The 27043-nt window shown below is 33.8% G+C and overlaps 1 protein-coding gene across 3 annotated transcripts; it reads right to left on the minus strand.

Moving 5' to 3' along the window:
• Positions 1-487: 487 nt before the first annotated feature.
• Positions 488-27043, minus strand: LOC143249595 (uncharacterized). 3 transcript variants are annotated; one of them, XM_076499716.1, is made up of 5 exons: positions 26793-27043; positions 25164-25242; positions 4494-4613; positions 3101-3278; positions 488-2699 (listed from the first exon to the last, which is right to left on the minus strand). In XM_076499716.1, exons 3-5 carry the CDS (start codon positions 4605-4607, stop codon positions 2398-2400), a joined length of 594 nt encoding a protein of 197 aa, XP_076355831.1. In that variant the 5' UTR covers positions 4608-4613; positions 25164-25242; positions 26793-27043; the 3' UTR covers positions 488-2397. The 3 variants fall into 3 exon arrangements, with proteins under 3 accessions (XP_076355831.1, XP_076355830.1, XP_076355832.1); XM_076499715.1 differs by lacking the exon at positions 25164-25242 and having other exon boundaries at positions 26793-27040; XM_076499717.1 differs by lacking the exons at positions 25164-25242; positions 26793-27043 and adding an exon at positions 5870-6005.

Raw genomic sequence — 27043 nt, forward strand, 5'->3', positions numbered from 1 at the left:
TGTAAAAAACTGTTTTTATTTAGACATTTTGGTTGTTGTGATTTTGTTAAAAATAAATAAAAATTTGAAAGTAAGAATTAAATTAATATTCAGTATTCTTGATGCATATTCCAGGATTTCAAACAAAAATGACAAGATCTTTGATATTAATCACGTTTAGAGAGTGTGTATAGTTTTGATGTTAACATATAGTTTCACAGTACTCCTTCAGAACTTTAGCTAGAATATTATAATAAATTAAAATTTAAATGACTCTGCAGTTCCTCATCTATCATATATTTAATTTGTTTTGCTTTTTATGTCACAGATTATTTAGGGGCCAAATAATATGTAAGCAGTATTAAAGCACAGTTTGAGTGGCTTCAAATGTAATTCAGTATAAATAAATAAAGAAATAATACAAGCTTTAAAGTGATGTATGTAGTTATGTATGTACACTGTATTTTAGTTTTTTTAATGACTTTCAGTATTATTTCAGACAGGAAAGTTTCTTCAAAGATATTTTATTTTTCTGTTTCAACAACACAGAATTGGTTAAGACAGGTACATTTCTGTGATTACACATTCATGAACAAAAGCTACAGTAAACAATTTTATTGTCACTACTAGTATCTAATATTTTTGGGGCTATTAAAGTACTAATTCTTGCAATTTAAAAATTTATAAAATACAAAACTAAAATTCTGTTGGTCTGTTCACACAAGAAGATATATAATTTTCCTAGGTGCAAGTTCTTATGTTAAATGTTTAATAAAAGCAAATTATAAACAATGTTTTCAGAATCAAAATGTTTCAAGTAAAAAATACAATTCCTATTAAATCTGTTTACCACACAAATTATGTCAAAAGAAGATTTAGGGTTTTTCCCTTAAGCCAGACTTAAGTAAAAATACTCTTCAAAATTATTGTCTTTGTTTTTAAAACATAAGAATTTCTTTCTGTGTATATTTGTATCAAGAATGTTTTTTTTAAACCTCATTTGCAAATAAATCAGAATTTTTCACAAGAGCACTTTCAATTGTAACCAACATTTGTCTGAATGATTAAAAAAAATGGTGGTTATTGAAAAGATTTCTGATGCTTTGAGTCATGTACGTGAAACAGATGAAAACAAAATATTTTGTTGTAATTTTACTGTGTTTATCAGTGTTATCATAGTTTACACTCATTTTATTTAAAGAACAATTAAAATAAAATAGTACCATTTTTTGGTTTGACATTTCAGAACAAAATACTGAGAAACATCAGAAATATTGTATGAAAACATCAGAAGTTCAGTGTGTATGTATGTTCTAGGATAAGAATTTTGTTAGAACAATTATCCAAAGTATTTTCAAATTTAAAAAAATATATAAAAATTAATTTTCAGTTATTGGTTTTTTTTTTAGTCTGTTGTTGATTTTGTATCTTTCAGTTCAAAGACTGAACTAATGAATACTTGATGGTTTTCCTTATCCAAATGCTGATGTATTACAAACACCGATACTATTACTATTTTACTTACATCTTACTGGTGTGAAACATATACTAATAGTTTAGGTTTTCCAAGTAGAAAGGACAAACTAATGCATTGTTTCATTTTCACATACTTATGTCACTTAAATCCATTGCTTATAAATACTACTTATTTTATTGTGTTTGCTTGGTTTTAATTTTAATTTATGTGGCTGATGCTTTTTACCAAGATGTTTTATGAACTAAATTTAAAAATTCATAATAAATCAGTTAGAGAAAGTTGCAAATCAAAACCAACAAATTATCAGTGAAAGTAAAAAAGAAGTGAATGTTTCACATTTTGTATGTGGAATGTAAAGAAGAGAAATGAAAACTAAAATTTTGTTTACATGTATTAGGAGTAAGTACTACAGTACTTGTGTTACTTGTTCTGTCGACATCATAAAAATATTCTGACATTTGTAAATGATTCAGGCTACTTGTGTGTATTTAGATGAACAACATGCCGTCTGTAAAATAGGTGAGTGTCTAATCAAATCATCTATCTAAATATAAAAATTCCTGAAAGCTTTAGGATTTTGGAGTGTATTCTTCAATTTTATATTAAAACATTAAAAAGCAAGTAACTGAATAATTAATAGTGTTAGTTCTCTTTAACCCTTTCACTGCAGTTGGGATGTATATTTCTTAGAGCTCCCATCCTCTCATGCTGCAACTGGGATTAAGTCAAATCAATATTTATCACTAGTTTCCAATGATGAACTTTGGGTGGTCTGGATCCCAGTCCCAATATGAGGGGGGTTGGGAGTACTGGGAAATATACATCCCAGCTGCAGTGAATGGGTTAAGTAAATAATAAATAACAAGCATTCCAACAAATAGCTTATTTTCTTTGAGCTGAAGCCTACTAGTATTTGAATTATAGGGAAAATACATCTATGATCACACATTAAACTTTGCTTTCAACTTTGGGACTAACTTCTTCTTCTCAGCAGTTTTCTTCAACTTCTTGATTTTATTTTTGGGAAGTTTTCGGCCTGATGCAGTTTTCAAAAGATTGTTTAATTTTTTGTTTCCAACAAGGCCATTGCCAGGATCTTTCAGGTTGTTTAATAACATTTTTGAATGAAAATGCTGTGCCTTGTGAAGGTGATTATTATCTATTTTGGTTTGGTTAAAATGGTAGTGTCCTCCTTTACTTGTACTCTTCATGTCTGGATTAATTTTTCCTTTTTTTGCCTTAGCTGGAATGATAATGATAAAAATATATTTTAAAAAATAAAAATAATTGCTGAACATCTGCTGAAAGATGGAAAAGAGTACATGGAAAATTATACACGTGTACACACTTAATAAATACACCTCTCTCCCACAATGTTAACAAATTGTGCTTCTTGTTTTATTAATCTCATATTTTTTTAACAACACAGTTGTTATGCAATAGTTGTTTCTTGGACAAGTAATATATTTGTTAACATTTTGTATGAACTTATGTAAATATGAATCTCTATAAGCACACTTTATTTGACTAAGATAGTGAAAACATAACTACTCTGTTATAGTGTTTTCATTCAACTAGCTCCTGTTTCTATCTACCATAGTACTGCATTAATTTTTTTTTGCCTGCTATAAATAGAAGACTTACATAGATGGTGGCCATGTGATATTTTTTTGTGTCCAGTAAGTACTTTGCTTGCTTTCTTGTTCATCATTAAAGGTTGACAGTCATCTTTTCCTTTGTTCCCATTATTTGCTGACTTGATTGTCTGGAAGACAAGTTCACTGGTACTGGTATCATGTCTGAGATCAGAATGTTTTTTAACCTGTAATACAGAGGTTATTAGTAAAATATTCTTTCACAAACCAGTGATGAAAGAGAAAGGACTGATGATAAATAACACTATGCAACACAGATTTTGTTCCTGGATAATATGTGTTAATTCTTAATTGCTTGTGTTGTAAAAGTACAGAAAATGGCCATTATTCCCTTCAAACACTGCTTTTGTGACCTGGATAACGAAATTTAGAAATTAACCTATTTTCTATGTAAAAACTGGCAAATTTGCACATTTTTATTTATATAAGGTCTGAATAAAACAACATATGAATCAAGATTTACATATATTTATACTAATGTTATACAAAAATGTTTAGAAGTGACTAGTTTTTTGAGATTTATGACTGTAATGTAAATCACTTTCATGTATCAGCCCCCAAATATAGTCTTCCAACATGTTTTTGTTATACGCTCCCAGGTCACAAAAGCAAAGTTTGAAGAGAAAAAATAGGTCTTTTCCATTTACTTTAGGCATAAGCAATTGGGAAATAACACTTTCTATCCAGGAACAAGAAAGAGTAAAAATTTTGTTACATAGCGTAATATATTGAGTAAAAACCTGGCATGTTGATAACTAACCAAAAAAGACTGCCAATAATGAAAAAGATACCCAAAATAATTAGTAATAGTTTTTAAGTTTTCTGATTGAATGAAATATTTGTGGATTTTACATGGCTTAACAGAAATTGTTTAAAAAAGGATTAAATAACAATAATTTTTAAATCTTGTGTAAACACTTGAAACAAATAAAATATGATGGTAATGAGTGTTTTGAAAATATGTTAAGGGTGACAAAACTTTTAAACTTGGTTAAACTTGCCTGATATTTACAGCTGAAATGAAGTAATGATACAGAAATAAGTAGGAATGATGTGTTATTTAGATTTTCATAGCTTTAATATTTTCAATATTAAAATAGAAGTTTTAAAAGTTTTAAGAATTTAGTTTAATAGTTATTTGTGAGTTGATTCTATTATATAAATTTACAAAATGTTTTTAGAGTAAACTTGTTCATTGTTATAGTATAATATTCATACATGTATCAATATGTAACTAATTGTTTATTTCTCTAACAAAGATCATAACCAGAATGATCAATTCAACTAACACAGTGGACTTGCATCATATTGAAAAAGAATTATTAAACTGTTAAGTGTTTGTAACATAAATGTAATATATTATATATAATAAAGTTATTTACCTGCTCTTTCAACTGCTGTTGGTCCACATGGTTGTCATGGATATTCCAATGAAGGTTTTTGGATAGCTCATTATTTCTTTGGATCTCTTTTCTGTTGTGGATCTTGTGTTTCATTTTAGGCTGTTAAAAAAATAAGTGTTATATTGGGGTGGTATATTAATCACACAGTAAGTGTTTTGTTTAAAAAAACCTACGTTCAGTACTACTTCATCTATGTTGATAAATTGTGTAATATATGGTTTTTTAAATTGAATTCAACTAATTTTCAACTGATGTTTATCTAGTTACACAAACCATAAGTATTTATATATTTTGCAAAATGAAATGAAAATACTTCTTTTTTCAAGCATTTTACATGCTTTCTATGAATTTAGCAAGTGAGCAATAAAAACAGTTCACTGAATGATCTATTGATTGGAAACACACATTGTGTTGTGAAGTGAAACAAAAATAGTTATGTTCATATACATAATAACGGTTTAAGAATACCATACTGAAAGAAAATTTAACAGGAATTCTAGGTACGTACTTGTGGGACTGTCACTTTTGTATAGTTGCCCCGTTGGTAACCAAAATATGGGTGATTGTGTTTTAAAATCATAATGGGCATATTCACTTTTATATTAATTACTTGTAATTGCTGCAGTATAATTATTTGTTAGTAAAAATATTACTCTTTGCAGGGGTAAATTTAGTCATTCTGAAGCCCCAGCCAGAATTCAGTAAATGTTTTTTGTTTTTTTTGAATTTAGAGCAAAGCTATTTGAGGTCTATCTGCGCTAGTCGTCCCTAATTTAGCAGTGTAAGACTAGAGGGAAGATAACTTGTCATCACCACCCACCGCCGACTCTTGGGCAACTCTTTTACCAATGGATAGTGGGATTGATTGTAACATTATAACGCCCCCACGGCTTAAATGACAAGCATGTTTGGTGTAACGGGGATTCAAACCTGCGACCCTCAGATTATGAGTCGAGTGCTTTAACCACCTGGCCATACCGGACCACAGTAAATAGGGCCCCATAATAATAAGAAACTGAGAAGTAGGTGAAAAGTTATAGCATTATGGACGCCCTTCTAGTTTGGTCAATAAGTAAAGACGCCTATGGCTCTGTGTCACTGATTTAAAGAAACAAGTTGAAAAACATGCCTAAATTATAAGAGCTAGCACATCGATTATGCATTTGCTAAGTGTAATTTCCCATCTTTAGTAACACGGTGATTTACTGTAATACTTGGATAGATTACTTCGCTTTTTAAATAATTAAAAACTGCTTTTTGATAACGAAGTTGTAATTTTAATCTACGGTTCATTTTACTAACTTTATAATATTACTTATTTTAAATATGACAGATAATAGATTTTCATAACTCACGAAATTAATATGTAATAGTCTTCAGGGTCAAAGTTCTTTCAACATGGGGCTGTAAAATCAGTAGAATTAAACTTTGTAAGCACTTTGTCTTCTTCAGTCTTTAAATAGAGCACCATATACACTAGAAAGAAAACTCTTGAATACATAGTCACTGATCGATGATCCGCCAAATAATTTTTATATTTTGTTGTAGAAACTATTAATGTATATTAATAGTACGTTATTACAATTTAACCTCGATATGCTCATTTGAAAATATTACTAATACAAATTGCTTTTTCTTGCCTCTTACAAAGTCATGCAACATTGCAAAGGGAAAGAAGATATTGATATGTGTAATTAATATTTAATTATTATTGAATATTTTAGAAATATTGTTTTCAGTATTGGAATATTAAATTTAGTAACAGCTCTTTTCTATACGTATACCAGATATTAAAATAAGTAAGTGTATAATACTACTAACAAAGTGAAAATAAACAGAACCAGTCTTGATCACAGCCGGATGTTTATTAAGAAGCCTGAAGTCCATTTAGTTATTTTTTGAAACACTGAACTGTTCTTGGAAAAATATTGAAAACAAAAACTTCATCGTTTTCGTCGTCGGTGTTCAGGTTTTTCTCACGTGTAGTATATTTACTGTTCATCAACGCTTCGAGCTATTAATAGAATGTAGGAACCATCGAAACTTCTGTGTTTACGTAACTAGACGTCTTTCACTTGTTGGTAATACATGTTTGTGTCTTTTTTTTTTTATCCTTCTCTCTCTGGTTCTCCTACTTTCATGAAATATCTTCAAAAGTAAGAAAATGTTTAGCATAATCTTTAGACGTTCGTTGAATTTTGCAGCCATATCGTTACGTTTATTGTTACGACTTTATGCTGGAACGGTGTTACAAGCTGAAAGCTAGCGAAGTAATTAATAAAATAGGCTTACTGTAAAAATAATGTTATACTTCATGATTTGTTTGTTGTTTTTTTATCACATGCCTGTTAATTGGTTCGTCGACGATTTCATATGTAAAACACTATTTCAGGTCAATCTTGTATAATTGCAACCAAAAATATATTAGAAACGTTATTTGTATGTATAATGTTGCAGCAGGAAGTTGCGAAAGCAATGTAACCAATAGGCTTAAAAACACCACAAGTCTGTAGGCGTGTGTGTTTTTAGTTCAGAAGGAATACGAATAATAAATTTTTACCTACTTACTCTGCTGGTAATTATAAGGCAAATACATTGTTGACTTATGCCTTATTAAAACTATTTTGGATATGCAAATCAGCAAGTCACGTAGTATCCACAACTGATAGAAAGTCGTGGTGTAATAATGCAACTGATCTACATTTCGATAATGTTTGGGGTTATGTAGGCAGTTTAATGCCACCAAAAACCTATCACTTTTGAGAATGATGTGTAACAACTCTTTCTGGTGCAAAATATTCATGTGATCAGATCGTTGACTTAGAATTTCAAAGGTAAGGATATCCCTCGTACCCCATCCGTATACCTTTGTTTCTAGTATCATTGAGTTTGTACACCAGAATCATCTAGAGAAAGACCTGCAACAAAGTTTCCCCTTGCCATGGTAAGCAAAATGCGGTGTCTTGTGACAGGTGAGAATACATGTACGCAAAAGTTAGTGGGAAATCCATTTTCTCCAGGCAACAGTACACAACATTAGCAAGAAAGATGTCCATCTGGAAATAAGGTGACTAGGGTGTGGGTTCATTGAGATAAGGCTTCTAGTAATACCTTCTATTTAACTGTCACATACGTCAAACAGTTGAAGAATGAAATTGGTAATTACGCTAATTCAATATGAAGTCACCTAGAAATTTATGTGCAATTTGACTGTTGAAATGGGCTCTTGGAAACTGATGGATTATGGAAAGCTCACAGGGAGGATTGTCGTGCTATGAACATGGCATTCTTACGCAGGAGTCTTTTGCTATGGAAACTGCGATGCAGGGCTGTCATCAGAATGCGTTAATTTCAGACGGAGCATAATCGGACGCAGCTACGTAGACTGTAATGACTTGTGAGGCTCCAAGACTGTTGTAATATAACGCACTCAGCCCTCTGTATGATTGTTTTATCTTTTAATAGCTGTTTGACCTAGTTTATGTATAATTGGCTTTCGATATAATGTTAGATTAAATTATGATGAGCAACTGCCACAAAACTTTATGCTTACAGTATTTAAAAACGAGTGTTTAAAATCTAAATTATTCCACAAAATTTTTACTTTAATTAGAAAGAAGTGAGCAGGAAGTAATTAAAGAAAATATATTGTGGACATATCATAAGTCTTGTCATTTAATTTTTAAAATGTTATTGTTATTCTTCAAACTAAACTAATACGCTCTGTTTATATTACAATACATATTTACAAATGATTAAATGTCAAGAAAAACAACAACGCATTCTCTGGTTTAGGCCCTGGCATGGCCAGGTGGGTTAAGGCGTTCGACTCGTAATCTGAGGGTCGCGGGTTCGAATCCCTGTCGCACCAAACATGCTCGCTCTTTAAGCCGTGGGGGCGTTATAATGTGAAGGTCAATCCCACTATTCGTTGGTACAAGAGTTGGCGGTGGGTGGTGATGACTAGCTGCCTTACCTCTAGTCTTACACTACTAAATTAGGGACGGCTAGGTGCAGTGGGCTAACAACCTACTCACTTAAATCCAGCCTGTTATGGAAACTGCAGTGATTGCGGCCCTATGATCCTTAAGAAATCGAGTGGCAGATGATGATGATTATAACTATTATTATTTATTACTGCTATAGATTGCTCATTTATGACTGTGTTTTGTGTATTTAATGAATAAATTTAAAAAAAATCTTTTGAAATTATGTCTTATTTAGTTCAGAGTAACAAACATACTGGTAAAACAACGTTGAACATGCACAAACAGTAAGCAAAAAAAGTCTTTGTGTAAGGGCTAGTTGATATCATGTTTATGACACTTATTGTAATAGTTTTGCAGCTGCTGCAGTCTTTGCTTTCATGAGAATGTATCTGGATGGTTGGGAGTTATGAAAACATTGTCCATTTGACTGTATACACATCTTGTGTGTTATAATACTGTTTCAAAACTGAGGTGCTCAAGTTTGGTCTAAACGTGTTTTTGTTTTTAGTCACTAAACTAAATATTCTTTGATTATCAGCATTAGAAGCATAACCCTACATAGAATGTCATGCCTCTGGTCGCCATTTCAATCCTTAACTGTAGACAGCTGAACCCAAAACTTGTCAACATTCAACTGAAGAACAGTTTCTGAGAAAGTATCAATTTGATAGTTCAAATATTGCCCTTCCAACCTGTCAATAGTGTTGTGCTCATGTGTATTGACAAGGACAGGATACCTGTCTGTGAAGAAACGTAGAGAAGAGGAATCTTTGCTGACTTTCAGTTTTGGATCAGCAACCTCTGCGTGAATCAGAAGTTCATCATTTAGAGGGAAATGTTTCATCATGTAACTTGTAGCTGCAATATAGTGTTTCTTGACACTGGTGTTGAAGCTTATCAGGTCCAGGTCCTTTTCGTATTTAACAATGTATTCCTTGGCAGCATTTCCAATAGAAAATGTCTCATCAGATTTATGTAAGGATTCACTGTTGTAATCAAGTTCAGTGATGTTGCCTTCAAGATATTCTGGCTTGATGTATCTGACAAGTATATTTTAAACTTGTGTAATCAGAGTTCTATGCAAAATGTGTATGCAAGGTTCTTCTCTTTGCAATATCAAATTGGCTTGCTCAAATAGAGGAATTGCAGACTGAAGAAAATGACAAAATAACAAGTTCATTTTGTTGTCCAAGAAAACTTATCTAACTTGCTCTGCGTATAACTTTTCTTGGTTACTTCTTTGCTAGCTTTCGTTTTCTTCTCTTTTTTTTTTTTCATTGATTGTCTCTTCTTTAATTCAAGATCAGACTGCTTAAACATATATTGAGTTATATCAAATGTTTCTTTGCTTTTGGAGACTGTTTTTTTGTGTCCCTTTGTGGCTGAGAGGATATCCTGACTGTTAAATCCTTTCTGCATGACTGAGCTGCACGTTTAGATCCTTTTGAAACTAGTTTTTCCTTTTCACAGTGAAAATACTTTTTCAATGGCTTTCACATGTCCAATATTCTGTTGAGACACACCCCAAGTGATAGCCATCTTGTGTTAACAAGTTGTAGAATTTTTGTTCTTTCTTTGTCATAAATCCTTGAAACTCTTTGAAATGTAGTTTTCTGTCAGCACTTTTATCCAGAAAATAGTAGATATCTATCAGAAACTGGGGGGCAGTTCTCTGGAAGCTTTCTGGGCAACAATATTCATGAGGTGACAGGCACAGCCCATGAAGTAAATGCTAGGCTGTCGTCTTGAGATGTGTCCCATCACACCTTTACCTATACCAGACATAACTGAGGCATTGTCTGAAGAAAAACAAAGACACTTTTCCCATGGAATTTTCCTCTTTTCAGTTCGTGGTCCAAAAGCTTGTAAATATTCTCTTCCGTTGAAGCTTTTTTCCATTCCACCATTGTCAAAAGAGAACAAACAATTTTTCCAAGCAAAGGGTCAAGATATCATACATCCACTGGATACAGTTTTGAGTCATCCATGTCTGTGGATCCATCTGTGACTAAACTGTAAACACTGTTAGTAAGTATGCTTGAAATCATTTTGTCATCTTCACAACCCAACATTTGTACAATGGCTGTAGTTTTGGTTTTAGTACAGTCATATTTTTTCGCTATATCAGAGTCCAGGAACATTTTTCTGAATAGATATCCTTGCATGCAGCTACAGCTAGGGGTAAATTATGAGCAATGACGAATTGCGTGAACATCACTTCTGCATATATGGTTTCATATTTTGAATTATTACTCATTAATGTCGTTATCTGCATCGTTTTTGTCTTCGCCTCAGCCTTTTGTTGGTGAGATGCCGATTTTGTATGTCTGGAACAATCGTTTATCCTGCCATGCGCCACAGAAAATCGATGTGACAAAATGTAGAAAACGCATGACTGTCACTGACTTTTGATGCAATGACCGGATATTCTGCACAATACTCTTTCCTGAATTTTTGATTCACAGTTTTAGTCCTTTTAGATTTGCCAGAAACAAGACAATCTGGTGAACGAGGCCTCTTTTTTTTCCATCTTGTGAACGATCGCATTGGTGTTTCTATGCCGCTTAGAAAACGAGAAATACCCATCTACGCGAGCGCTGATTGGCTGACAAGCAGTGATGACGTAACTATGGATTCCCCCACGTACCCAGTATGGAGAAACACCGCACTCAAACTATTGGTAGACGTCGGAGATACAAATATTTTTTATTATTTCAAGCACAAACATGATTATCGCAAGCAGCCATTTGAACTATGTCTTATTTATTTTCAAAATTTATTTGTATCTCACTATAAATTTTCTTTTCACCCTTTTCAAGCCCTGGGGGAACAATTTATCACTTTATTGTATTGGCCTATATAATATATAATAATTTGGGAGTTGCAACAAGTCGTAATATTTGTCTGTATGAGCGTATAGTCGTAATGTATACACCAAAATCGTAATGATTATGCTCAAATCGTAATGGTTGGCATCTCTGCTGAACAATTGTATACTGCAAATAGTTTTCTGGCATACTCATGCTATAGATAATAATAATATAAGTGGTCATAAAAAGTAACTTCTGGAAAGGTTTTACAGAGTAATGCAATTTAAAACAGGCAGCAAGGAAACAAAAATTATATACTCGAACAAACAGAAAAATATCCTTATTTACAAGAATTGTTTGAACATGAACTGGTTTGTTGGTGGTCTAGGGAGAGTTTCTGAACAGGAACACAACATACCTACGCAGTCTAAAGACGTGAGAAGGGATAATATAATACCAGGATCCTATGTAGTATCCCATAATATCTAGACAGCGTACATTAATGACTATTCCAAATAATATATATACAAGGGGAGAACTCCTACGCATACCAACTTGTACCAGTATCTGTATCACTCCTTAAAGTGGGTTTATCCCACACCAGGTATTAGACACAGATATGGGGTGAAGCTGATACTAGCCTTTTTTGAAGAGTTATTAAACGATATGTATATATATAACAAGCAAACGGATAAGTGAGTGTTCACTACCTTTCTACATTTTATTAATGCAGATGTCTTTAAACCATATTCCAAGCTAGTTATGAAAAGACTAAATCAGCAGTTATTTCAATTGTGACAGCCCATCCTTATTTTAGGGTTATCTTCGACCATTTTTAACATATTAATATCCATATGATTTTATATTTTCTGATACATTTTCCTATACACCAAAACTTTGAAATATATCCCTAACATGATTTGGCATTCAACCGTGCTACTTAATGATCTATTTACCATAAGCTGAACGCAAGTGAATATGTTTGTTTTTCCCCATATAAAAATAGTCTACACCATTTACACGCATTTGGTGCAGTAATACAAGAAAAGTAAATACACTTGACATCATTTGCACACTTAGTCATGATATTTTACTATTGTATCTTCAGTCCTGAATCAGCACACTTTGCTCCAATATCTATTTTGAAATATTGCTCAATAGATTGACGTGGTAGATCATGGTTGTGCCATTAACTTTCACTTTATAGTGCATTCTGCAGAACTAAAACCTTCTGTCCAATTTTGAAATGTTGGCTTTCTTCAGTTGCGTGAATTTGGCTACCTCAACTTGTGCTTTTATTATCTTTATTTGTAGTCTCTCATTTTTCTTCTTTTTTCAATTTGTGCTCTTATTCTCTCTCTCTCTATTTTAGTCTTTCCTTTCATTCTTTTCTCTCACAATTTGTATTCTCATTCTTTCTATTTCCAGCCTCTCCTTTTCTTCTTTTAGTTATCTTCCTCTCTCTCTTCTCTCTCTACTTCTTGTTGTTGTTTAACAAATTATCCTAGTTCACAGTCTTTTAACCCAACATAAGATCCTCTTTCTACCTATTTATCAAAATCACCTGACGTGGTTGTATGGTATAATTGTAATTTCTACACTATTTTGTTACTACGACAGTTATGCTTATGCAGACCTACATATTTCTGCTGTCGTTTACATTTTCTTCTCTGCCCGTTTACCACGGAATAATCCTGGTTATGACTCGTCGATTGTCAAAATAATTAGCTTGTTCTTCGTAATATCATATATCTAGAAAATAGGTTGAATAATATGGATGTTGAGCTAAGACTTCTTCTACAGTAGGTGTCTGTGACTCCTTGGCTATAAATTTAAAAATCGGCGAACAACACCACTCCACTTATTTTCAATATAATATAAATATTCAAAATTACATTTAGAAGAAAAACAATGATTAAGGTATGGGTTTAAACAAACACCGTTTACCAGAAACACTGTATGGTTCTGTCCTTGTTATCAAAGTTCACTTAGGCTTATTCAGTTGTTTTAGAATTTCAGTTGACAAGCCAAACCATTTTTCTCTATTTTTTCCCCAAACTATCCAAATGTAGTTCTCTTAATTTATCGTCGAGTTAGTAGATGGTATCATATACTTTTAAAAATTGTCTTCATTTTTTTCTCTTTTTATTTCCGAGAATCGTCTATCTATTTGTCAAAGTCCAGTAAGCTAGTTCAATTACTTTAGGACTTTCTTTGACGAAATAAACCATTCTTCTAGCCTCTTACAACATCACTAGTTTCACTCTAATATATCAACCGTAAAACCTTCCACTCCTACGACAATTGACTTTGCGTTTAACTTTTCTTTGGCATAATTCCTTCTCGTTTGCTTTGTCTCTGTCTGTCTATTCCCGCATATCTCACACTATTTATATAATTATCACTTAATCGTCTGCTCGCCTTCTAGAAATTTCTTTATTATCGACAGTGATGAAATGTTAATTCACAAAATAAATTAATTAGTACCACCTACACTAAACAGCCTTTTGTATCTTACACTGAAGTTCAAGTATACCGAAAGTATTTTTTTCCAAAACTGGAACCAATATTTTCACGCAAATCAAAGAGAAAGAGAGAGAAAGATGGGAACCAAAAAGCAGACTTTTTTTTCAGCACAATAAATAGCAAGTGTTTCTCGTGAATATGTACAACTTTCATGATTAAATACTTTGGCATTCAATGTGACCGCCCTTGTTAATTGCCTCCTAGTAGCTCAGCGGACTTACAGCGCTAGAAACTGGGTTTCGATACCTGCGGAGAGCATAGCACAGATAGTCCATTGTGTAGCTCTGTTCATAACTTCAAAACAAACAATCCCTTGTTAATTAAGAAAAGTAAAATAAACTCCAAGTAAAAAAGAAACCAATATAGTTAAGAGAAAACAAAGAATTTAAGCTAAACAGACTGATACCTTCAAAATTCGGAGCGTGCTAGAGTCCAAAGTTTAAACTACAGTGAAGGGAAAATAAGTTCCAAGTGAAGCTTTATTTTTACTAAAAGTTTCACTTAAAAGAACACCAATGCTTAAGACATGAGTTTAAACAAACACTGCCTTCCTCGGAAATCAAGGTTTATATTTAGATCCAAAAGTTACTTTAAATCAGTTCACTGAAGTTTAACATAAAGACGATAATAAATGTTATCTAAGTTCCGTAAAGGCTCTCTATGGAGTCTATTTTGCAAAAAAAAAAAAACAAACCTGCTAACACCTACTTGTATTATGCTACACTCAATGGCTGAAGTGCTTAAACTTAAAATTATAATATTACTAGTATCTAAAATCTGCGGGTTCGAATCCTCATCATTAAGCATGTTTGCCCTTTCGTACATTATAATGTAATGTTTAATCTCACTTCTTTGATAAAAAGGTAGTTCAAGAGTTAGCGATGGGTGGTGTTGACTAACTACCTTTCATGCTAAATTATGGCCAGATGGCTTGGTTTAAAATCTGAAGGTCGTGGACTCGAATCCTCCTCACGCCAAACATGGTTGCCTTTCGTCTATGAGGGTGTTATAATGTGACGGTAAATACCACTATTCGTTTGTAGAAGAGTAATCCAAAATGTCGCGGTGGATTGTCATGATTAGCTACTTTCCCTCTAGTTTTACACTGCTAACTTAGGGACGGGTAAGCGCAGATAGTCCTCGTGTAGCTTTGCGTGAAATTCAAAACAAATCAAACCATGCTAAATTAGGGACGACTAATGCAGATAGCTTTTGTGTAGCTTTGTCTGAAACTCAAATTAATATTACAGTTCTAACTTTTCAACCCAGATGTTATATATTATCTTGGGCAGAATCGGATTATCTACTATAGAGAATATAGCAAATAAAACAAAGTAATCTCAACAACTGCCTGGACCACTTGTCTGTACTAAAACTGCATACACACCAAATAAATGTTTTTTTAAATTCTTTGTTATTAAAGCAGGTAGAAAACACGTGAATATTACAGTACTTTTTTATAATACAGTCTCTAACAATTCATTAACTATATTCATGGAATAAACCGATATTAATTGTGAATTTTTTCTTTCGTTATTAAAATGTCTAACATGAGTGAGAATAGTAAGAATCTATTAATGTCGTCGAGCCACGGTCTTTGTTTGTTCGATTACTCTTACAACAGAATAGTTCTCGAATTAAACTGATATTTTTGTAAATCTAGAAGATTAACAGGATATTACTCGGTGATGGATACACACGTGATAGACATCTAGAATGTATAGGCCAGGCGGTTAGAGTGATCCACTCGTAATCTGAGGGTTGCGGGTTCGAATCCTTGTTACAGTAAAAATGATTGCTCTTTAAGCCGTGGGGGCGTTATAAGTTACAGTCAATCCCGCTATTCGTTGGTAGAAGTGTAGCCCAAAAGTTGGCAGTAGGTGATAATGATTAGCTGCCTTCTCTCTAGTTGTATATCCCTAAATTAGAGTCGGCTAGTGCGGGTAGCCCCTGTGTAGACAAACCTGGAGTGTATATGATAGATCTAACGAAGTTCGGCAAAGTCTAGAAATTCGTCGAAGACGAACCTCTTGAGTTCAGCACAAAGCAAAATGATCTCTAGTCCATTCACGTCATATTGATGTTACTTATATTCTCCACTGCGTCAGTTGATCTAAGTTCATTTGATATTTACGTTTTTATCACTTGTTACTTATTTTCTTGCCAAAAATCGGTAATATTGTAGTGAGAACAGTATGTGTGTATATTGTGATTAGCAATGAAAGCAAAACTGGGTCGAATACGTTCGGCAAACCCAGGTGGTGGTCATGTCGTAACCTTGTTAGGTTAACTGTGGGAATATTGAAATAAACATTAAGAGTCAACATATAAAGGGTTAATAACAAGGTTAAATTATGTGGCTAAAAGTTTCCAACATGTTTCCAACAGCCAATTAAATTAAACACTAGAAAAACAACTCAATATAATAAAATTCAAAATTATCTGAAAAAAAGTAACTGTTTGTTTGTTTTTGAATTTCGCGCACAGCTACTCGAGGACTATCTGCGCTAGCCGTCCCTAATTTAGCATTGTAGGATTAGAGGGTAAGAGCTAGTCATCACCAGCCACCGCCAACCTTTGGGTTACTCTTTTACCAACGAATAGTGGGATTGGCCGTAACATTATAACGCCCTCAGTCTGAGAGGGCGAGCATGTTTGTTGCGACGGGTATTCGAACCCGCGACCCTTAGATTAGAAGTCGTACGCCTTAACCCACCTAGCCATGCCGGGCAAATAAAGTAATAACACATCAAAATCATAATATCAAAATCAAGTTAAAATAAAGTTACAACACAAGAAAAACATTTAAACCATCATGAAATAAAACTATAATAGCCAGCCAATTATGAACAATAAGAAACTAGAGTAAAATCAGAGTAAGTTTTACATATTCATACTACAAATAAATCTAAATGAAACCATGGGTGTAGAGAGACTGGTTTCCTTAATCTGAGCTCCCATACTTTGTAAAGAAAAAATATTTTTATAGACATAATTTTATATATTTGACAAAGCATAAAAAATATAATAAATCACGAATATTTTGGCAGATGTTTGCGATAAGGAAAATCATTTTCTTTCAGATTACTTAAAAATATGCTCTATGAATAGTTCATTTTTATCACTTTCTGTTAAAAAAAGAATAATAATACATGTATGCTTGTAGAAAGTATGTGCTGACCCATGCTTTATTATAACTTTGCCAAGGTAGAAGCTAAGAATTATATAAGGTATAAAATTTACACTGTTAATTTTTCGCCTTGAAGATAATACACTACAGATACAGCGAGTGGTTTTGCCTATCATAGATATATTAATGGGGTTCTACATAAGACTTGTTAGCCGTAATTGCAAATGGTATCCCTGTAATTGCATTTATGTTGAAGGATGCTTTAAAATTTAGTCACACAATACACTGTTACAGCACTGTTTTGGAATGATTACTGCAAAGTTCAGCTTCCAGAGGTTTGTTATTTAACATAATTATAAGCACAGATGGCTATTCACCATGTACTCAAAATGAAATAAAGCAATATTTTTGTGCAAGTAATCAGGTTCTGTTATTTGAAATTCTCATAAATGTTTACATTTTATATTCAGCAACTGGATAATTATTATTACAAAATGAACAGAACCACAGTATTAAATTATAAACGAATTAAACAGAAAACAAATGTATGCATAATATTCAGGAAATTCACTTGTGAATATGAGCTACTAATATTGGTTGTTCATCTGCCAAATGCATTTTGCAGGATCCCTCTAAAACTGAGCCCTGATGCGTAGTTTACTGTTAATTACTTACTGTACAATTAACTGTTGTGAAAGCCCGGAATGGCTAGCACTCGACTCGTAATCTGAAGGTCGCGAGTTCGAATCCAAATTACACCAACATGCTCGCTCCTTCAGCCGTGGAGCGTTATAATTTGACAATCAATCCCACTAGTCTTTGGTAAAATAGTAGCCCAATAGTTGGCGATGGGTGATGATGACTAGCTGTCTTTCCTCTAGTCTTAAACTGCTAAATTAGGGACGGCCAGCAGATAGCCCTCGTGAAGCTTTGCGCGAGATTTAAAAACAAACAAACAAACTATCGTGAAGACAGACACTTAAGAGATGCATTGCTATTTAACATCCACGATGTAATTTAATCTAAAAATCATATCCACGATTGGTTAGGCTGGAGGTCTTTATATCCATTGGGCAGTTCACTGTATTTCTCTTGAAATCACAATAGAATGTTAGCAACTAACAAAATGTATGGTTTTATCGAGGAGTCAACTTCAAATGTGATGGGGGTTTTGTTGTAAGAAAGTTCAGGACTTAAGTCAGTAAAATAGGTTTAAGTTGTATGTGAATGTAGGTTGGACTTGATAAGAACAGGTCTATGATGCATTTTTGCTTAATGGATTCTGATCCAGTACAGTCCAGTAGACTTCATATGATTACTGATTGAGAGTTGTGTATTTCGGGCTGGGAATATGCTGTCGCCGTAGTACCAGCTTGGGCCAACGATCATCTTAGTAATGTAATGTTTCTCACCAGTGTTTAATTGATTTAGAAGAGTTTGGAAATACTGGGAAAGTGAGAACTGGTCCTTATGTTTGCTAAAGCTGATCTTAACTTTTAGGGTAACCACAGTGATTCCGCCAGTTTGGCTAGCTATCATCTTACGAATACAATGTTTCCTACCAATGTCTAGTGGAATTAGCATAATCTGGAAACTAAGGAAATGAAGATTGGTACTTATGTTTGTAACTAAAGCTGACCCTAACTTTTAGAGCCAAACAACACTATAATTTGTTTACTGACACAAGTTAAACCTAAAACAAACACAATTAAAATTACATATTCTTTCATAGATAAGTGAGGAGTTGTAGAAATTTATATAATAAAACAATATATGACTTCTCAACAATAGTCATTCTTCTCACAAGAGACTATGTGATACAGTTAGTTTTAGAATTAACCTGCTCATCTTCCTCAGGTTCCTGAAATAGCCTGTTCCCCAGAAGCCATTGCTAACGTTGTTTAAGCTTGTTAGTGTGTTCATGTGGGTCATGGCACAGCTAGAGCTCATAATTCATCTCAGTGAGCGTCAACATACGGGATATAGACAAGTTCTTCTAGGATAACAGCAATATTACTTTCCTGCTACATTATTAACCCCGGACTGCATTTGTTCTATTCATATTGACATATTGACTTTTTAATAAATTTTCTGCATCAAATACGCACGGCAAATAACTGAGACAAAATATTCTTACAAAATCACGTACATTTTTCGTGTCGCCAATGTCAATTTCTCGTGCTGGGTTAGAGCACAACTCTCCTTTTGTAAAAGAGGAAAACTGGGACAGTTGCTAGTAGCCCCAACACAAAATTGCTTCAACATACATGCGAGATTTTGAGTTTGCTTAAGAACTTCCTTTAGAAAATCATCCACTAATATTCATAGCAAGACTTAACTGAAATATTGGAAAGCATGTACTGCAAAGTAGTTCTTTCAGTATACTGATTTGTCAGAATTCCTATTCGTCAACAGTTGAGACCAATGATGTATCTCTAAAATTTTATTTAACAACTTCAACTTTTCTTGCTGTGTATCTTGTGGGTCTCTCGCAGTCTTCTCTGCAAAAAACTCTGCTTCAATTCAGCAAGATATATCATATGATTATTACGAAATACCATACTAATATCTCCACTGTGAACATCACTCAATAACTCAGAAAGTAAAAATCGCAATGCCCTTTCAGCTACTGATCTACCAATTAACTAACTGTGCAATAACTGAGTGGTTATCTTTTATACCCTATTGACAACTTAATGCAAACTAGCACTTAATAACTGAGGAAACAAAAAAATGCCATTTCCTTTCTATCATTAATTTTTAAACCAAGTGACCTTTCTAACTGATGATTACGTAATAATAGACGTAGTGCTTAGGAGGTCATTCAGTTGTTCACCAAACCCCATTATCTACTCCTATAAAAGTTTCTCATGTCACTTGTTACAAACTGCTACGAGGTATGTTTTGTCAATCTTCATAGATAGGATTCAATGATACACTAAACTGGTTATCAGAGTGAATCTCACTCTGATTCCTGGAATAATAACGAGTTATTCAGAGGCTCTTTGGTTACGTAGAGTTTAAACTCATTAATGTTTTTTATGTGAATCTTACTACTGCTGTATTCATAATTTACATCAATGAGCACCAACAGAATCAAGTTGCTTACATCACGTTGCTACGGTCAATAACCAAAACCCAGTTATCAGGCTCGAATTTTTATTCTATTACTGTTTTATCATAATATCTTTTCGTGCATAGCTGATTTGCTTATTTCCTGATTTCAGATTCATGTACATCAACAATTGATGAATGCAGCCAATACACACTGAGTAAAGTGCATCACATATGCTGTGAGAAGGGAGCCGTACTACAAGGCCATTGAAAGTTGTACTACTAGTCCAAACATCAGGATATTTAGAGACTATTAGGCTAATTATTCTTAGTTGAAAAGTATGTTTTTGTGACATATGACAGTTGTTTAATCCTATAAGTTTATTGAAACTAACAAACTTAGCTAGCAAGTTACAAGAATCATTTAGCTGAATCATCAGATGAAATGATATAATGAAATGCAAATTTTCACCACACCTGATACTTGGTAAACAACTGGCTATTCAAGTGGCTACCTTAATCTGTGTGAATATCTCCACGTGCTCCAAAGTGTGAAATCCATTATCCAACATATCTGTGAGAAACTATGCTAGCATGTCAATCACCATACACGTTTCAGTCTAATTAATCATTTACTACCAGAATGCATCAGTTACCATTCTGAGTTTTGGAAAAGGGACCAGCTACGCATAGAGATTTTTTTCAATAGGAGAACGTACAATTCTGATGGAATTTTCGATGATGCAACATGATTTTTGTACATGTTGTACAGTGTCTACACCATCACTCAATATCTTATGCGAATGTGGACAAAAACACTTTTGCACATTCACAACAGTATATAACATTCCCCGATGTATGGCAGTCAATGGGTTTCTTCTAGACCAATTGTTTTAAGGTGTTGCATCCAAGGATCACGTAAACTAAGCACAACGCACTGCACTGCCTCTCCATCAGTTCATGTATTCAAAGCAATAACTTTTTGAAGCACTTGAGAATTTGGTCAAACTTTTCCTTAGCTATCATCGTGTACATTTGTGGGTTTCCTGTTTTACACCAACTCCATGATTAAATGATGATGCATATAGATATCTCCCACTAGCTACTTTATTTTTGTGCAGCTGACAGGCTGTGCACATTCAAGTTCCTATATTCAAGAAGTCCAGATATGGGCACATCCTAAAGAATATAGTACCTTCAGGCAAATTCTCTTGTAGAATGACATGCTGCTAAGAATTATCCATTATCATAATGGATACCATTATGAATTATACCATTGAATAGTGGTATAAGTCGTTATCTGCGTAAGCTTCAACTGCCAAATATGGATGGAGGGCGTCATTACTGCGTCTTTCCAGCTAGAAATGTTTTTGACTATATTAATCGGATTGGAGCAAGACACTAAATATTTAACTTGATAGCATTCTAGCATTTCATATATTCAACACATTTGGCTACTTATCTTGTTATTGGGTGACTCAAATTAGCGCCTTACAACACCTAGATGTATCACAGAGGCGACCTTAGTAAGTCTCAGGAAATTCAGGCTGCTATCGCCACCATGACACTTTTCTGTTGTCCTATGCTTCACACGACAGAAAATTACTACTTAAATTTAGGTAACAACAGCCTTAGTTCCAGTTATCTATGTTTCAATTTCCTGATCTCAAGGACAAAGTGAAAACAATGAAATAACTCAAGATTGCCATCAGTAGTTCTGAGTAAAAGAGAATGTTTGTTGTAATCCTTGCTGCATTCATGGAACAGATTCTCACTACAATTGCAGGTTCCTCCATTCCACACAGGAATGTGTAAATTCTACACAGTCCAAGAAAGCGATTTTCCATTATCACAATTTACAAATGATCCATTACTGTAGGATGATTGGAAAAAGGAGCACTTCAAAATAAACTTTGCAATAAATAAATTATTTGGTAATGATACTAAAAATACTACTTTCTAACTAGTCTGTGGTATTCAAGTCCATTAATATGCAGTATATAACTGCAAAAGTATCTGCATAACATGTTTGAAAATTGTATGTACAACAATGAGAAGTGAACAAGTAAATCAAAAGATATATCTTCAACACCTTCCAGTCATTCAGTTTCTCGATATGTCTTTTTTATTCTGATAATTGTGGTGACTTACATCGTTAAGTAGTACAATATTAGACAAATAATTTATTATTTTTCACCTAAGACAAATGTAAGCACTTGGAGTCTAATATGACGGAGTAAATAAATTAGATCTCAGGTGACTAGGAAGTAACTTGGTTTCTGTTTTATTACATTTCTAACATTAATGGATAATAATTTAATTTGTAAGTACTTGTGACTTGATTGCTGAATTCTCATATCTCAACAAAAATATATTTTACGACAAAATCAGTAGCCCAGCTGGACCTAATTGGTCCCGTGGAGCAAAATTAAATCTGTCCCCCCAGTCTACTGATCTATCATAAATTTAAGGACGACTCTTCATATTTATTACATGAATTTCTTTTAAATATTCTGAAATGTAATTAAACCAAAGAAATAAATCACTTTAGACACAAAAGATAAACTGTTCTACTATGCACGTATTTACGGACAGTAGCAAGTTGATTAGTTTTCTTTGGAATTTCGCACAAAGCTACTCGAGGGCTATCTGTGCTAGCCGTCCCTAATTTAGCAGTGTAAGACTAGAGGGAAGGCAGCTAGTCATCACCACCCACCGCCAACTCTTGGGCTACTCTTTTACCAACGAATAGTGGGATTGACTGTAACATTATACGCCCCCACGGCTGGGAGGGCGAGCATGTTTAGCGCGACTCGGGTGCGAACCCGCGACCCTCGGATTACGAGTCGCACGCTTGGCCATGCCAGGCCTATTCTTTTACCAACAAATAATGGGTTTGATTGTAACATTATAACGCTCCCACGAGTGAAATGGTTAGCATGTTTGGTGTGACGGGGATTCGAACCCGCAACCCTCGGATTACGAGTCGCATGCCTTAATCCACCAGGCAGTGCCGGGCCGAATTAATATTAAAACGTACTTTACCACATAAAGCCTTATAGCTATTTTACTGACCTTTTATGAAACAGGTTTGTTTGTTGAATTTCGCTAACAGCTATCGGAGCGCTATCTTTCTAAACGTCTTTAATTTATAATTCACAAGATAAATAAAAAATGGCAATTTTAAAACCTGCTAACAGAAATAGTAAAAAAATTTAGTTAAAGAAACAAGGCTGGGGATTCAATAAACATTATTTACTCAAACTACAAATCCTTGGTTTGGCTTCATACTATTACCTAGAATTAGATTTAATTGGAGTTAAAATAGGGATTTGTACGATATATGAATAATGTTTACAGTCTTGTTTCTTTACTTATTTATGATCTCACTTTGCGGGTTTCTAAATTCCCAATTTTCTATTTATCTAGTTTACTGTTTTTTTTATGCTGGAGAAATGATTACTTGGCGTGGCAGCTAACTTTATACATTGTAGTTACAATAAATATAGGTAATATCTAGCTGATACTGTTCATAGTGATTTACTGTAGCTATTGACTATTTGATCACATTAGTTAGAGATCTAAAATGTTAAACTGCAGCTGGAGATTACCATGGAGATTTGTTTGAGAATATAGTGAACATTTATAGATTCTGCATAACTAAATTCTCTATATATAATGCATAGCAATAAGCAAATATATGTCTGGACCAAGATACAACCCCACTAAGCACACAGCTTTAAATAAACATTCGTGTATTTTAAAGTAATATTTTTACGAATATGTGTAAAAAAAATTAATATGTGTATTGACGCTTTTTACTCCTTCACTTCATACATAATACACTGGTTGGCTCCTCAAAGACTTCGATAGTATAGTGTACAAAACATTGAGTATCTACATGTTACAATTACCTAATATTAATCTATTTTTGGATGAGAATTCCTGTTTTACTTTATGCGTAAAGATCTTTAAAGGAACACCAGATACTTGTAAGAAAGCTAATTTCTGAGGTAATGATAACATCGTTTACACTAGATTTGTGATGTTTTTAGCTTGTGTAAAATATATAAGAAACAAATCGACTTTTCAGTACCCACACGATCTTTCAAGTATCTTATTTAATATTCTACAAAAGGTTTGGGTAAAATATATCAGGCCGATTTAGTTATAAGTTGGAAAGAGAATAATAATAATTGGTTAGAATTTCAGGCAAATCTACACGAGAGCTATCTGGTTAACGCACTCGACTCGCAATCCGAGGGTCGTGGGTTCGAATCCCCGTCACACCAAACATGCTCGTCCTTTCAGCCGTGGGGGCGTTATAATGTTACGGCCAGTCCCACTATTGATTGACAAAAGCGTAGTCCAAGAATTGGTGGTGGGTAGTGATGACTAGCTGCCTTCCCTCTAGTCTTACGCTGCAATATTAGGGACAGCTAGCGCAGATAGTCCTTGTGTAGCTTTGCGCAAAATTCAAAAGAAACTAAAACTAAAGTGTTGCTTGAACTTAATCTTTACTTTTCAAGGTACTTTTTGCCCGATAGTTATATTAGGCTTTTGTGCAATTTCTTGCGAACCTTATTTTGAACTACTATTGTGATTCATGATAGACTAGATGGAAGACAACTAGTCAATACCATTCACCATCAACTCTTGAGTAACTCGGCCCGGCATGGCCAAGCGTGTTAAGGCGTGCGACTCATAATCTAAGGGTCGCGGGTTCGCATCCCGGTCGCGCCAAGCATGTTTGCCCTTTCAGCCGTGGGGGCGTTATAATGTTACCGTCAATCCCACTATTCGTTGGTAAAGAAGTAGTCCAAGAGTTGGCAGTGGGTGGTGACGACTAGCGGCCTTCCCTCTAGTCTTGCACTGCTAAATTAGGGACGGCTCGCACAGATAGCCCTCGAGTAGCTTTACGTGAAACTCCAAACAAACAAATAAGCTAGCACAGATAGCCCTCGAGTAGCTTTGTGCGAAATTCAAAAACAAACAAACAAACTTGAGTAACTCTTTCTTTTACCAACGACAAAAATGATATTGAGCGTCATATTATAACGCCCTCACAGCTGAAAGGGCAAATATGTTTTTGGTTTTTTCTTATTCAATCGTAAAAGGTATTTAAGTATGATAATATTACCTAAGGTGTTCAGGAATTGAGGGTTCTTCTTCTTGAGTAGAAGAGTCTGTTTTTGTCGTTGTTGTTGTTGTTTTTCTGCCTAACGGTACAGGTTGGGAAATAAAGAAAACAATTGCACAAAAGAATAGTTTTAAAACATATCTGGTAATAACTGATTAAGTTGGTTTGACCCTTTCTAAATTTAAGATTTTGCATCAATGCGAAAATTATAATAATAGGCTCTAAATCACATGTAGATTTATTCTGGAAAAGGCAGCCATACTGATTAACATTTATTTATTTTCTGCAAAGTCTCAGCCTTTTTTAAAATGAGCTAAAAGCTAGGTGTCACTTTTTCTGTATTTCATTTGAGTTTTCTATGAAAACATTGGCTGTACGTGTTATTGATAAATAGTTTTCACTAACTTTGTACATGAGACCAATTTTAATAAAAGCGGACATAAAATGAGTATTATTATTATTGGTTTGTGTGTGTGTGTGTTATTGTTGTCTTTATCGTCATAACAAATTTTTTATATACAGATTTTCCAAGCCTCAGGCAGAAGTCAACAAGAACTACCTTTAGTCAGGTTATCATTTTTCATTATAACGTAAGTACTTTACGGCTATAAAGTAAATCAATAGAATTTATTCAGCAGATAAACTATCTTAGATCATGATTAGGGTTAAGACATGGCTTTTCCTACGGAAATATAATTTTGAAATCTACAACTACTTTTATTAGTTGAATACTTATTATTTACTATTACTGGAATAATGAAAAAACACACAATACGACTGTGAGATAGAATGAACTTCTGGAACTTTAAAACTTGATCATTGAATACAATCAATTTTACAGTTGAACTTAAGATTTAACCCCTTAGACGAAGCTAGTAAAACACTTCTCTTAGCGTACTGGCGCATGTGATGGCTTGCATACAAATTATATTTTTTCTTTATTTAAGTAAATATATATAATAAAACATATTTTATACAAAATAAAGCAGAAGATTCATATTAATGTCCCTAAATATTACCACATTAAACTGTTTTCGGGAAGAAATTACATTTTATTGTTAGAACAATTTGTTTTCATATTGTTATTTGGTGACAAGCTTCTCTGCCCGGTCTGGCCAAACTCTCAATCTAAGAGTCGTGGATTCGAATCCCCCTTCCACCAGACATGCTCTTTCTTTCAGTTATGGAGGGCGTTATAATGTTACGGTAAATTCCACTATTCGTTGGTAAAAAATTAGCCTAAGAGTGGGTGGGGTGGATGGGTGATGACCAGCTGCCTACCCACTAGTCTTACACCGCTAAATTAAGGACGATTAGCGCAGATAACTCTATTGTAGCTTTGCGCGAAATTCATAACAAAATAAGCTTTTCTATTTCATTCCTAGAAACATTCGCCATCCTCCCCTTTAAGAACACTGTTGAGCCTGACTGAGAGATTAGCATGCTGAACTTAGAATTCAAGATTCCACTGTTTACGCTCCTACTCGCAAAACCGCGCTTGAAGGGTATGGTTTGTTTTTACACTGTTACATGGAATACTAATTAACATGATAATAGTGAAATAGTAAAAAATGTTAAACTGAGGGAAAGTTTTTTTTCTTTCAAGAAAATTCTGATTACAATACTCACTGATTTCGATGCCTCATTGAAATACGTCAGAAATAACAAAATCCCACAAAATAACACCAGTTGTTTTCCAGTGATTGAAAGAAACATCATCTTGAAAAAACACTAAACGAAAACCTATCCTTTCTCTTGATGCTGCCTGCACGAAGACCTTCGATGTATTGATTGGATATTTCTACAAAGACAGAAGTTCCCAGAGCTGCGTAAAGCAGAGATTGCACGAAAGAAGTGAATTTGTAAGAAATCAATAGATG

The sequence above is a fragment of the Tachypleus tridentatus genome, chromosome 4, assembly GCF_004210375.1.
Source record: "Tachypleus tridentatus isolate NWPU-2018 chromosome 4, ASM421037v1, whole genome shotgun sequence".
Taxonomy (NCBI): Eukaryota; Metazoa; Arthropoda; class Merostomata; order Xiphosura; family Limulidae; genus Tachypleus; species Tachypleus tridentatus.